The 15146-nt window shown below is 39.7% G+C and overlaps 1 protein-coding gene across 4 annotated transcripts in view; it reads left to right on the top strand.

Annotated features, from left to right (window-relative positions):
- Positions 1 to 15146, top strand: part of LOC137199794 (neuronal PAS domain-containing protein 3) — a 373346-nt gene that overhangs the window by 225106 nt on the left and 133094 nt on the right. For all 4 annotated transcript variants that reach the window (XM_067614341.1, XM_067614340.1, XM_067614343.1 and 1 more), the window contains one exon: positions 60 to 142. In XM_067614341.1, the coding sequence (XP_067470442.1) occupies positions 60 to 142 (83 nt within the window). The remainder of the gene's footprint in view (positions 1 to 59; positions 143 to 15146) is intronic.

The following is a 15146-nucleotide window of genomic DNA, read 5'->3' as shown; positions in this document are numbered from 1 at the left end:
TATGTGTGTTTGCTTGTGCGTGTGCGTGTGCGTGTGTGTGTGTGTGTGTGTGTCTGTAGCTATCGGTAGCCAGCGGAGGAGGAGTCCCACCGTTGTCGCCTCAGAGATCTTCGAACCTCACCTGGGCAGCCACATCTTACAGGTAGGACAAGAAACACACACACATACACACACACACACGCATGCACACACACACACACACACGCACGCACACACACACGCACACACACACGCACACACTTGATCCAGTACACTTTCAGCGCCTTTGGTTTCTGTTGAATAATTTCCAGTTGTTGTTGCACTGTTGCATCACTCAGGATGATTTAGAAGTCATGTGTGTTGTCTCTCGCTCTCTCTCTCTCTCTCTCTCTCACACACACACACACACACGCAAAACCTCCATATTGTGTATAATTATGCTCCGAAGTCGTTGTGGTCGTTGTGTGAAGTCACGCTAGCAGTCACACCCTGAGGACGACGCTGTGGTCTCTTTGTGGTGAAATAATCTCAGCTGCTTGTGTGCTGGATTGACTCCCAGAATATTTGTCACAGATGTCCTTTAAGATGAATTCTTATAACTTTAGTGATCTGCTGACATTTCATGAAAAGGGTCAAAATTTCCAGCTTTGACCAAGTGACCAAAATCCCAAATTAGAGCCTCATAATTTGCAATAATAGCACAGTAACATATAGTAATTTTAGTATTGCAAAATGCTAATATTCTAGCATGTGTTTACTTGTATGCACATTCACTTCCTACCAGCTAGTGCCCAGTTAGTGCCTCACATGTGATGCTCCAGTATGTTCACCAGAGTGTCTGACGCTGCTTCTGTTTCCTTTATATACAATTAACTGATTCATCAACAAATCACTATAAATACCACATACACAAACCATCATAATCAATCCCTTCGTTAAAATGAACTGATGCAATAATTACAAAAGAAATGTTGATGGACTCACACCGGTCTGCACCTCGCTGTGTGTGTGTGTGTTCTCAAAGCAGAAGAAGTTGTTGCCTCTCCTGTGTTATCAGGATATTTGAGAGGTAAACATTTATTTTTCCATAAGTTAAATCTCTGACGATCTTTGAAAAACCCAGAGGGTCAATTAAAACACTTACTTAGTCCTCAAAGACTCCTCTAACCATCTGGATGAAAAAGCATTCTGTTCACTGCTTAATAAAAAAAAGATTTTGACCTCCAAAGTAAGATTGAAAAGACACATCTCCTGATTTGACATTAATCAAAATGATAAAGTTTAAATTAGCCCGATGGTTTGAAGAGTCTTTAAGGATTTTAGAAATATCTTCAAAACCGGTTTGTTGCTGAAAGATTACCTGGTGTTTCAAAGATTCTCTGAATTGTTTCTTATTGAAAAATACATCTGAGCTCTGCAAATATAATGTTAAACAAACAAACTGAGGCTATACCAGCGCTAACCACTACATGCTAAACATTAGCATGTTAACTTTATAATTCTTTGCTTGCTAACATTAACTTTACAAACTCAGCGTTTGTATTCTTCCATACAGCATATAATAAACATGTCTACAGTTTACATGTATGCTCTGTTTGTACACTGGCATGCTAACACATACTCTAACATTAGCATAGTAGCATGCTAGCTAGCTCCAAGTACAGCCAGTGTTGCCAACTATTTTCTGTGGGAAGTAGCTAAAGCCTGCTCAAAAAGTGGCTACAAGATGTCACGCTAATTTACATGACTGTGATGTAATTACACACACACACACACACACACACACACACATATATATATATGTATACAGTATATATACAAAAAAGCAGAGTAAAGGAAGTGAAGTCAGTGCTGCTCTGTTCCATGAATGTATAAAGTAAACTGGTACAGCGTCGGAAGCGGGAACTGTTCATTCCTATGAAAGTTGTGGAAAGTTGCTCAGTGGCGCATGAAGCCAAAAAAGCCACTTCCTGCTGTAAAGAAATTACCGTTCCATGGGCCCAATGCACACCAGAGACTTCCACCAGTCAAGCTGGCTAACTTCCAGTTTAGCCCTCTGCTAACTTGAGTGGGGTAAAATAATTCAATTGTGCGGCTCTTCTGGACTTTCTTAATGTTAGTGGACCAAATGGATCCAATTCTGATAGTGAAACGAGTCATTTCACAGGAGTTCTGATGCTCAAAAATATTTATCCACCATTTTACAGCCGTCCCTTTTCCCATGATTGTGTGCTGGAAAAAATGCTTTTTGGGCCCAAGGCGGACCTGGAAGTTGTAATTCCACGGTTTGGCTGCTATGTCAGATTGGCTTCAAGGCCCGACGCACTTCCTGGGGGCTCGTTCTGTCCCACCCGCTGAGCACAGCCAGTCCAGAGAGCCACGTTAACACACATTTACACACTTTTTTGAAAAAAGAAAGTTGCTAAATGGGTCTTAAAAGTCACCAAATCTAGTGAGAAATCTGCTAAATTGGCAACATTGAGTACCTGAGTAAAGGTATCGATCTTATAGTCCGGTTCAGACCGGTGAGTTGAGAGATGATAGAGCTGATTTTTATTTTCTGGTATATAATGAACATCACAGACATGGTGCTGCTAGTGAGGCCATGATGAATACTGTATTTATTCTCTCTTATACTTAGTTGTTAAATCCCTGGAATATTATAGTCTAAATCCTATCAAACACATCTATTTTTTTTTTCTCAGAAAAAAAAAGATTTTACACCATTTTGTTATCTGAATTATCTCATGATTTGCCTTTGAGCTTCTCTGACGCTAAATTATTCCCCATAATGTACCTTTACATTATTAGCGTAGTGATTCCTCATAATTCACCCTCAGATTTTTCACCACAGTGAAACTTCAATTATTCCTCAACATCCAGCTGCTGCCGCGGCTAAGCTGAATTATTAAATGGAATTATGAAAGTATGATAATGACTAGGTTATCGCTGTTAGCTCCCTCGGGTGTGTGTGTGTGTGTGTGTATGTGTGTGTGTGTGTAAAGTGTGTGTGCCTTGTAGTTTTAATCCCTAACATGCTCCACTCCTTATCTGTTTAACATACAGCCCAAAGGCTGAGCTTTTAACATCACAACCGGGCTGACGCGATACCACAGCTGATAGAGGCGGGTAATCAGTGTGTGTTTAATGTGTGTGTGTGTGTGTGTGTTTTACATGATATGCACTATTTGTAAGTGTGTGTACTTTTTTTTTCTGAGATGATTTTATAAAACCTGCAAAAGCACTGATGGTCTTTTTCATTGTTTCTAAACCTAGAAATTTTATGTGTATATGTGCATCTATTTCAGTTACATCTGATTATTATTCTTATTCCACACTTTTATCCCTTTATCATATTCAAGAACCCTGACAGAGAAAAGAATCCTTACAGATGTAAAGACAAACTGAAACATCCACATACTGTATGTAACAATAAAGCAGTTTAATGGTTCCTGTTTCTTGCAAAAGTGGAGTGACATCTTGTCACATACCTACCATAACTTATTTAACCACTGATTTAATGCACCGCCCAGGAGTTCGCTGACTGACACAAATCAAACACTCAACATGATCTTAATGCGTGTTGCACCCGCCGTGGTGTCAAGAGCCCTTTTGATTCTGTCTGATTATCTGCTGCCTCAACAAGATTAGAATAGTCAGACCACCTATCTCCGCTATTGTCTCTGTCACTAATCATCTCAGACGTTCTCTCTCTCATTCTCGCTGTTTTGTTTCTCTTACTGAGAAAAGCAGCCTCCAGATTCTGTCAAACAGGTTTGAATTTACTTGCAGTGGCGTCTTGCATTCAGATTTTATTTGCCTCACATTAGAAGATATTCACAGCTGAGCGTTCCTCCGTATCTCTTCATGGTTGTCAGGTGAGATGAATCAGGTAGAGTGAGGCGTTCTGTGTGTCTGCTGGCAGCTAGAGGGCGCTGTTCCCAAACTGGAAACCTCAGTCTTAGCAGGTATCAGTAGAAGAAAGAAGAGACGGAGTAGGATGTCGTGCATTAGTGCTGCCTACAGCCGTATCCATCACCAAGTCCTTGTTGTTGCGTTTGTTCTTTATCTGTCTCGCTTTAATCCTGCAGACAGCCGCGGCACAGAGAGCGAGAGCGTGTCGCCGTGACAACCGGCTCTCCTCTTCCGCCGCTCTGCACATCATGTTGTCATGTGTGAGTGTTAACACGAGGCTGGAACAAGCCGGAGCAGCCGAGCCGCCGCGCATCCGCTCACGCTGCGCTGAGCATCGCCGCCGTGTTGAGCGTGTGTGTGTGTGTGTGTGTGTGTGTGTGTGTGTGTGTGTGTGTGTGTGTGTGTGTGTGTGTTAACACCGTGTTCTGATCCTGCAGCTTGAGACACTAGACATCCCATAATACCTTGTTATAATCCCCGGAGAGTCACTATGACAACCATAGGAGGTAGATCCCGTGGCAGATTGAAGCAGCTGTGAGATTGGAAGTGACACGAACAATGTGGGCCTCCCCTCACCTGGAAGAGAGAGTGTGTGTGTGAGTGTGTGTGTGTGTGTGTGTGTGTGTGTGTTTCTGTGTGTTTCTGTGTGTGTGTGTGTGTGTGTGAGAGAGAGAAGTTTTGCACAAGTGTTTTGCTTTTGAGATTTATTATAAATGAAAAGACTGATTTTCAAAGCATACCTGCCTCTAATAACTGTATTTTCCTTCAGTAGTTTCAAATTGAACATGATTTTCAGACCCACGACAGGATTACACCACATTTATTCCTCATGTAGATTCACTTATTTCATGCATCTTTGGGAAAAACATACAGTTATTCAGATGTCTGTAAATGACTACAGTATATTAATCATTAATTATCAGTCTATAGCTGTTCTTGGTTGCTCAGAATGTGATTGAAACGTGAAGATTTAACGGAGACTTCTAAAAATCTAATTGCTTTCATGATGCTTTTGGCTTTTAAGTTGAATTTTATTGTTGGAGCAGCTGAGCAGCACAGAAGATAAAATAATGGCAGCTTATTTGGGCTATTTTGTTTACATATATATATATCTTGAAACAGGCACTTGTTGCCATGGTACGATCAGAAAGAAATATCCATCTTCACTGTTTATTATCAATGCATTCGACCAGCGGACAGTTTGTACCAAACAGCTGAAATTTACATTAACTGTAGCTGTTTGCTCGCTAGCAAGATATGTCTGTATGTTCTAGAAATGAGCAGGAATCCAGATCTCAGTTATCTCACATGTTGCACATTTAAAACTTAAAAAGATCTTCTCTAGTAAACACTTAATGTGTCAATCGGTTGCTAGCGAACGTCTGTGGCGCCGTCCAATAAAAAGGCAACCGATTATGTAAACAGGAAATCACTGTAGCATCACAAACTTCCAAAAAAATATCAGTTTTAGACAAAATAAAGTGAAAGATACTGTATGTGTGTGTGTGTGTGACTTCTAGGTGCACACGTGCGCATCTGTGTGTGTTTACGTGTGTCAGCCCGTCTCCTCTATCACGAGTGTGTGTTCCACATCATTGTGTGTGTGTGTGTGTGTGTGTGTGTGTGTGTGTGTGTGTGCGCGCGGCCTTTTCAGCCGAGAAGGAAGGCCGACGTGTTGGCGGCAAATTGGCCTCATTAATCTCCCGCTTAATTGATTGTGAGAAGTTTGAGGATGACATTTTAAGAAAGCGTGGCGGACGGGGCGCGGCGTGATTGATTTGGCTAAAACGCAGCGCTAATGAATGCCAGCCAGTCACTTAGGTGGTAGAGACCAGACACTAATTTCAGAGAGATTAGGCCAGAGAGGTTGATAACGCTTAATGAAGAGAGAGAGAGAGAGAGAGAGAGAGAGAGGGAGCAGTCATTAAACAGGATATAAAGCTCCATGTGTACTCTCCTGTCAGCTTCTGTGTGTGTGTGTGTGTGTGTGTGTGTGTGTGTGTGTGTGTGTGTTGATGAGACTAAATGAGAGAAGCTTGGATTTGTATGAACTTTATTCAGTCATCAATACAGGAAAATAAATCGACACGGTGTCTCTGAAGGAATGTTTCAAAGCCTGGAGTTTGGTTTATCTTCGACAGTGTGTAAAAAGCCTTTTGTGTCTTCAGAGGGAGCTGATGATGTCACTGATGATGTCACTCGAGGCTGTAGACTTAAAGTTTGAAAAATGGAAGAAAAAAAAATCTGGCGGTGTGTGTGTAGAGTTAGAAAGAAGCGTTGTTACCAGATCTACTGTAGTTGCTGCCTCATCTCTCATCTACCTGAATCTCTGACTGAACTGTTGGTGGTCACGTTGCATTGTGGGTAATGTAGGCGCCATAAAAAATGGACTGCATCGATGTCCGTCATGACTCTGACAATGTTATAGGAGCGCCATGATAAATTGGTGTAATATTCTTTTAATATACGACCCACATAGAATTAAAAGTAAAAGAGGAAATATGCATCTACAGCAAAAACATGCAGGATTTCAAAACCAATGTGGTGTTCATCCACTTACTGGTGGAAGAGGTCTGGTCCATCCATGAGTGATTCTTAGATAACTTACCTGAAAATAAGCCATAAAGGTCCGACATATTTCATTATGATTATGCTTCGTGGGGTCGACCGGACTACGGGAGGTAACTCTGGTGCTTCTGGAGGAAATAAGTGGCTGGTTTTGTGCGACAAGAGTGTTTACTCTGTTTTATTTTTGTCACCCAGCATTTGCATATATGTTTTTGAAATAATCTTGAACTGTTTTGTTTTGCTGAGATTCTGAAGAGGATTTTTTGTTGTTGTTGTTGTTGTTGTTGAAAGATGAACTCTTATGAATAAAGACTGTATTTGGCAGGTTGGAACTGTGGGTTTTGAAATAAGCACTTATTGTACAATACACAGGGATGAAGTGTAATTTTCTGTGATTGTGTTTCTTGTTTGCTTGTATTTTTGTGCTGTCTGGCTGTTAGCTTAGTTGTTTTTTTTCCATTTTGTGAGTCTTCTTTGTGTGGTTGACTGGTCCTATCAGAGAAAATAAAATTACTGACTGGCACCCCAGTTCAACACCAGTCAAACCGCTTGATCCAAACGCTGTATGATTATGATATAAACTGGAAAGATTTTAAGTTACATGTCACAAAAATAGTACAAGAAATCTCAGATTACAAGAGTTTATGTTACATTAGCAAAGAATCGGCAGGTTAGTTTACATACGTATGTCTAAAGTCTTTACCAGCAAAGACATTTCTTAAGTTTTAATGGAACCACTGAGTTTAGTTTGAAGCTAGTTGTTACTGAGAACTTATTGATGGGTTTATGAATAGTTGGTACAACCTGATCCCAGACAGGAAGTGGAGGGAAGTTTAGTTGGTGCTGATGAAGTGAAAGCGTTGTGGTGTTTTTGGACTTTAAACAGCAGATTGATGTTTGGTGTTTTTTAAAGACACCATGTGGTGTTTGAAGATGAAGAGGGAGCGGACAGACGGACACTAATTACACAGAAGGAAACTGTGTGTGTGTGTGTGTGTGTGTGTGTTAGTCAAAAGTAAAGAATCAGAGAGTGATTGATGAAGAGAACAACTGTGTGTTTTTATGCTTTGGTCAAGTCAGAAAGTGAACCGTCGGAGAGAGAGAGACAAAGAGGAAGAAAGTGTGTGTGATTTTTCTTTGTGTGTGTGTGTGTGTATAACAGCCTGACAGAGCACCTGGCAGACACACAAACACACACCTGCACATAAACGCAGCCTGTCTGGTTGTTTTGTGCGTCTTTCTACGTGAGAATCAAACACAGGACGATCTGCCACTCCGGAGACACGTTGAGAAGGAGACAATGAGAATAAAAGAGACGAGCGATGAAACAGGAAGACGGGGAAGCGAGAAGCCAAGGAGACAGAGAGTCGAGGAAATGAGGAGAGAGGAAGATAAATAATGAGACGATACAGACAGGTGGAAAGACAAGAGAACAGCAAGACAGGGATAGGACGAGGAAGGCGGGAAATAAGGAGACAAGGAGGGAGGGATGGAGATGGCAAGACAGGAAGACAAAGAGACAATATGATAAGAAGACAGCAAGATGTCAGGGAGAAAAGGGGACAAGGAGGGAAGGAAATGAGGAGAGATGACCTGTTGACAAGTCTGGAAAGAGACAACTAATCAGACACAGGAATACCAAAACAAGGTGACAAGCCCGGGAGACAAAATGGCAGAGAGGCTGGGACACGAGAGGAAAAAAAAACAAACAATGTGAGAAAGAAGATGGAAAGACAAGGACACAGAGAGACAGAGATACAGGGAGAAAGAGAGATGGGAAGGATGTAAGGAGACATAAAGCGAAGAAACACAAAGACACGAGGACAAGGACACAAGGAAACGAGTAAAAAGGAATAAATAAGGACAAGGAGACAGGTGAAGATGGCTCGGATGTTGCGCTCTCATACATCCATCTTTGTGAGGTTAAGACCTTGAAAGTCAGGACTTCATAATAATAGTGATAAACATTATTTGTATGGCAGCTTTCATGCAAAGATGCAGCCCAAAGAGGGTTAAAAGCAATTTCAAGCCAAAAATGAAAATAAACAATGACAACAAGTAAAACATTTGATAGTAATACGATAAAACATAAATAAAATAAATAGAGAAACATGATGTAAAGTTTAAGATTTAATAAGGTTGAATTACCCCTAATTAAAAGCCAAAGCGAAACAGAGATATACAGTTTTGCATCATCTGCGTAAAGTGTAAATAAAATAGAAGAGGACCGAGGATGCTTCCTTGAGGAACACCTAAATCGAATGACTGTCACACAAAATAAACTTCCTGCCAAGTACGAGCAACACTAGAGAAGTTTATTGTTACATAGACTTCTGAAATTTTATTTTATTTATTTAGAAAGTGAGGATATTTTAAGAAAGTGCAGATTTTTGGGGGGAAATTAGAGTAATTTGGGGAAAGAGTCGACATTTTGTCCTGATCTCACTTCTTCTAAAAAGGGATTAAGACTCAGTTTTAGGGTTAAGTTTGGAATTTAGGGCCTAAAGAATAAATTATGTTAATGAGCTTCTTCTCTAACTCAGAAGTGTAAATGTATTTGTGTTTGTGTGCGAGAAAGTCTCCGATGAAGTGCAGTGAACACACACACACACACACACACACACACACACACACACAAAATCATCTCTTAGAGGAGATACAAGAGTGAGCCGACAAATCAGCACACACGCACACACAATCAGAGTGACGGCCGCTGACGCGCCCCGCCCCGCTTTAATAGATGGTTTATGGTAAATACCTCGACTGTTGTTCAGACGCTCTCATCCATAACACACACACACACACACACACACACACACACAACACAGCATTACTCAGTCCTGACACAGAGGTGATGAAACACACAAACACATACAACAACACAAACACATCTTTGACCACATTTGTCAAAGAAGATGAAGGAAAAGATGAGATATTTTAATTAAAGTACGATCAAAGCTAAAACTAAAAACTAATAAACACACTTCTAATGAATCTCTGTGTTGAAAACAAACCGCCGATATTCAAATGATGGCGGAGTCTCAAATGATAGTCGGCAACACGAACAAATGAAGGTAAAAACACACCGAGGATGATGGAATTACTTCCAGTCTACTACGACAGCTCACATAGTACAGTACATTTAGTTTAATGTCTATTTCCACAACACTAATTAAATCAGTACAACATGTTTTATTCACCTCTCTGCTGCTCTTAACAGAAATAAAGTTCCAGTGCTCCTGATCGATGTGAAGCTCCCTTCAATAAAACTCAGTACTTGATATTAATTGATAGTTTTTTCATATTTAAAGCCTACGGTATATATTGTCCAGTTGGGGAAGCAGGAGTGGATCCAAATGCAGAGGCCGGAACGCAGAGTTGACATAAATCTCCTTTAATCTTGAAACGGTCAAGAACAGAACACGACAATCAGAGCCGAACAGAACTAGCAGACAAGACAAAACAAATGATTCAACACAAACTGAACAGAAAACCAGGACTTAAAAAGAAACTGAACTAACGAGGAGACGAGGTGCAGGTGAGGAGACGGGTGGAGAACTCAGGAGAGGGGGAGTGAACATATACAGGCAGCTGATTGGCTGAGGAAACACAGGGAGCAGGGCGTCCAAATGCAACCCAACAACCCAACAAACTAACTAATAATGCCGTCCTCTAAACCCACCATTCAAATCATAAACAAAACCATTTGACCAGAAGGACTGACAACAGAAGTGAAACAAAGTCCAGGCAAGATGTGACATATATTAATGTTTAGCTGGTTTAACAAAGCTAAATGTGAAAAGTTTTCAGGCTCATTTAAACCACATTTCTTGATTATTTCCTTGTTTTTTAATATTTAGATTCCCTGTTAACATACGGTCACATACAACAGATAATAAAATATGATTCTTGTCAAATTATGTTTCATTTACAGTTCTATCTGTTGATCATGGGTATAATATCTGCTAAATAAACTAATATAAATGTAGTTCTGCCTCCAATGAAAATCTGGTTGCTAAAGGAAACAAGAACTACACACTGCTCTCTTTTCACAGCATGATTTAACTTTCTAACGTGGCCTCAGTGAATAGAGACAGTTTAATACTCAGCCTTTTTTTATATACATTTCTATAGATGTAAATGGTTAAATTATGTCATTCTGGTGGCTCAGCGGGTTGAAATCCATACGGTGTATCCACTTTTATTTCTTTCTCTCCTTCAGCTTTTTCTGTCTCTGTTACTTTAAAGCAGCTTTAATCAGGTTATTTGACCACTCGGGAGCAAAACTCCAGACACACACGTCAGACATGTTTTCACCTTATAAAATACTTACAGCTGCCATGTTAGCAAACAGTCGCCTGTTTACACATCCGGCAACTTTATCATCCAGTCATGTTTATGTCCACCTTAATATTTACTCTGCTTTTAACTCTGGTTTTGTCTCCACCAACTGACTCTTCAGCTGCTAAATGTTCACTTTTCTTCACCAGCTGGTCTGTAACTTTGTCTGTCTGCTGCCATAAAACCAGAACTAAGAGCTAATAGAGTCTAAAAAGCTCAGATAGAGCATCTAATATTGATCAGTGCAGCTTTAAACTGTGAATTCAGACAAGAAAATAAATTAACAGGATTTTAAAGTGTTTAAAAAGGCTGCAAAAATCATCTATTTTGGTCTTTCATTCATCTTGAAATTAGATGTAAAGAGACATCAGCTGTCACAGTTTACATGATAAATAGAAACATATGAATAAAAACTAAAAGATTAAAGTTTTAAAGTGGGAACAAAGAACAGCAGCAGCAGTTTGTGTGACAAAGAAAGAAACCAGAACGACTGTCCCGTTTGATATGAATCAAGCGTTTTCAGTCCTTCACCTGCAGCTGTTAACCGGCCGCTTCACTCCGCCGCGCCGCGTAAAAACAGATGTAAGGTGCCCGCGTGTTGTCACGGCGATGAGGGGGGAATTAAAGACGACAGAGGCGCCAGCGCAGACACGACACCGCTTCCTGTCAGCCTGTCAATCAAACTGTCAGCCAATGAGTGTCACCGTAGGTAAAAATTAGACGCGGAGACGTGAAAGGACGGAGGGATGACAGGACAGATATGCTGCTGCTGCTCTCTCTCTCTCTCTCTCTCTCTGTCTGACTGTCGTGGGAATTGTACTGTGGAGGGTTAGAAACAGGAAGTGGTGAAATGTGTCAGGGAGAAGAAAGGTACAGTGGAGGAAGTCACTTAAAGACACTGACAGAGGATTTAAAGGATCATACCGCTGATTTTACTTTACCTTCATGTTGAGCAGTTTCTGGTTTCTGTTTCTGTTCATTTCTGTGGAAATTACTGCTTAAAGATTAAATCACCTTTATTGTGTCGTCATGTGATGGAAGAAATACTCAGACCTTTTACTTAAGTAAAATTAACAATACACATCAAAATATACTTAAAGTACCAAAAGTAAAAGTACTCATTCTGCAGAACGGCCCCTTTCAGAATAAAATATATTATATTATTGAATTATATTGATGCATTTTGCATGTTGCAGCAGGTAATATTGATTAATATACCGCTGGGTGGCTTAATCTATAATAATGTGTCATAACTTATTTGTTGATTATATTTTGTATTTTAATTTGAGGCAAAGTGACTCACGTTCAAATAAATGTCGAGTAAAAAGTGCAACATTTGCCTCAAATGTAGTCAAGTATACAGTTTCATAAAATGGAAATACTCAGATAAAGTACTAATACCTCAAGATTTTACTTAAGTACAGTACTAGATATATATATTTTAAGATTCTCTCCAGACATGTTTTAAAATGTATTAAAACATTTTTACTTTGAATAATAATCTGTGTCTGATAGGGCTTTAACTCAAAAACAATGTTTTATGTTTTCTTTTATTTTTTTTTTTTATCAATTATATCATTAAAAATCCTTAATCCTCATTATAAACGTCAGGATCTATGAATCAAGCTAAAGTGAATATCGGATCAGGATCGGCCTCCTGACTATTTGTGATGATGTCACAAATCCTGCTTGTAGCCCCGCCCCCTTAAAAATCAGATTTCCAGTGAGCTGAGAGAAACTTTCCTCCTTCAGCAGATGAATGAAAACAAACTCTTTACATTCATCAAACATCCAGCTGTGAGAACAGGAAGAGACACATGTTTCTGAGTGGAGAAGGACTTTAAGTTTCTAGTCAGGATGTTTTGTTTTGGTTTTATCTTTTGAAAAATCTCAATTTTATTTAACAAATCAGAAAAGAAAAATAAAATAGACTCAGTGCAAAATAATAAAGTGTAAATGCTTCTGTCTCTTCAAGTTGCAAACATAATCTTTACTGAAACTACACTAGTGGTGAGAAGAAAAGCAGCTGCAGCGATTCCAACACATGTAAGAAGTTCCTGAAGTGTTTATTTGATCCCTGATTGGTGCAGCCACTGAACAACCTGTGTGGGTGAGAGAGCATCAATCTGTCATGTGATGCATCTGTTTCCGAGGGAGCAGAGTGAAGAAGAGTCTGTGAGGATGATGATGAAACTTTTGTCCGTCGATGCGATGCAATAAATCCTACCAACCTGCTTTATTTGAATCTGATTTGTTTTATGGTCACTATACTGGAGTTTACTGAGATGCGTCTCTAATATTAAATTAATAGAAAACTGAACATAATTCTGTATTATTCTTTATCTCATCTCTTTATCTACATATTTAAAATGCATATCAAAACAACGAGGGGTCTAAGAGTTTCAAAAAAACGCAACACAGAAAAATAAAAATAGACAAAAGTAAGGTAATAATAATGATAATAATAATAATAATAATAATGATAATTAAATAAACAAAGTAATATTAAAATTAAATTGAATTTTTAAAATCTATTAACAGAATGGAATAGTAGAAATGGGATATAAAACTTGATGAAATATTGACTGTGTTATATGGACAATTAATATTATATGACAATTAAATGTGACATGTGCATAAATAATTAAATGATGTAACAGTGGAGGTTGAATGTAACGCACACACAGGTTGGATCGCTTTATTGGATGATGTGGCTCAGTATTAATGGAGGAAGGACTCTGAAGATGTTTTAAGAAATATGATTTCATATTAAATATCCTTCGTCACATATTCTTGGAAATATAAAATTAAATGAGCGACTTCACATTTTATCACAAGGCTATAAAACGTCTTTTCATAGTGACGTTTGGATTCAGGTTGCGGCCGACTGGCGGCGATTTGAAACGGAATGAAGCCCGCTGATGTCACGACAACATAAAACAGTAGTCGAACGCATCACATCTACCCACAATACAACGCTCCTCCTCAGTCTACCGCCGTCACAAACCAACAAACATATCCAAGGAGAAATAATTAAAACTGACGGCTTTAACATCGACCTATCAGACTGTTGAGTTATTATCATTAAAAGAAAACCTGAACACGGTGACAGTGAGGAAAACACTTCCAGGTGTGTTCTCCGGTCAGCCAATCACAACGCTTCAAATTCTGGATTTCAAATTAAAGTCATTCCTGCGGCGAAAATCTACGTTTTATATTGAAAGAACATCATCGAACAGTTTAATAAAATAACACAAATAACATAACACAAAGACAAAGATTCAAGCAGCGATAGCAACGTCCATAGCAACCACCATAGCAACAATAGAAAGCCTGTAAAAATCGTCATGGTAACTGACATCATATACTAAACATCATATACATTCACTGAACCGAGATTATGAAAGTAAAATGCTCATTTCTTGCTTGAAATGTTATCAAAATGCATTTTAATGCCAAAACTATCTTTAAAATATTAAAATATTTCCACTGAGAATAAAAGAAATGTCGGCCATTTTTCTTTTTTTGTCACGTGACGCGGACGCAGACCAATAGAAAAGAACAAAAAACCCCCCCAAAAAATGGAGACATGTCAAAATTTTAGAGCCGTTATTGTGGAACTAATTAATTTTGCGCCATGGACCAACGTAGCTTTTACACGCACACACACACACACACACACACACACACACACGCAGGTACGTGTCAGACAGAGTATTTCTGATATATTTCATTGCTTCTCTGTGTTCGAGCGTTGGGCTGCAGGCCTTGAGATGAATTTATAAGACCTGCATATTCAAAAGCGAACACACATTACCAGACACACACACACACACACACACACACACACACACACACACACACACACAGACCAAGCTGTGGGTTTCAGACGGCTTATGCCAGCCTGCATGCGCAGATGACTCCAGAGGCCCGGCGTGACCCGGCGGCGGCGAGACTAAAGGTCACGGCGGTGAGCGTCGATCCCCCGCATCCTGATTACCCCACAACCCCCCCACCCCCCCTCCCTCTTTCTGACTTCCTGTGAGGTCCAGCAGGTTCATTAGCAGTGGGAATAACTGCAGAGCAGAGAAAGAAGAGAGAGGGAAGAACCAATAAACGAAGCGTCCAGAGAGCGAAGGAGCAAAAAAAAAAGAAAAACGAAGGTGAAAAGAAGGAAAAAAAAGGAGTGCAGGGTCTTATTATTTATGCAGTCAATAGGCCGAGGCTTGTCTGCATCTCTAATTGTTTGATTTTATAGGCGGGACGGGCTCTTTAAACAAACACGCTCTTATGCTAATGGCAGAGCAGCCTCCTGACAGCGTCTGGTGGGAGGGAGGACTGGG

The sequence above is a fragment of the Thunnus thynnus genome, chromosome 16 (genome assembly GCF_963924715.1).
Source record: "Thunnus thynnus chromosome 16, fThuThy2.1, whole genome shotgun sequence".
Classification (NCBI taxonomy): Eukaryota; Metazoa; Chordata; class Actinopteri; order Scombriformes; family Scombridae; genus Thunnus; species Thunnus thynnus.
This window is presented reverse-complemented; position numbering and strand designations above follow the sequence as displayed.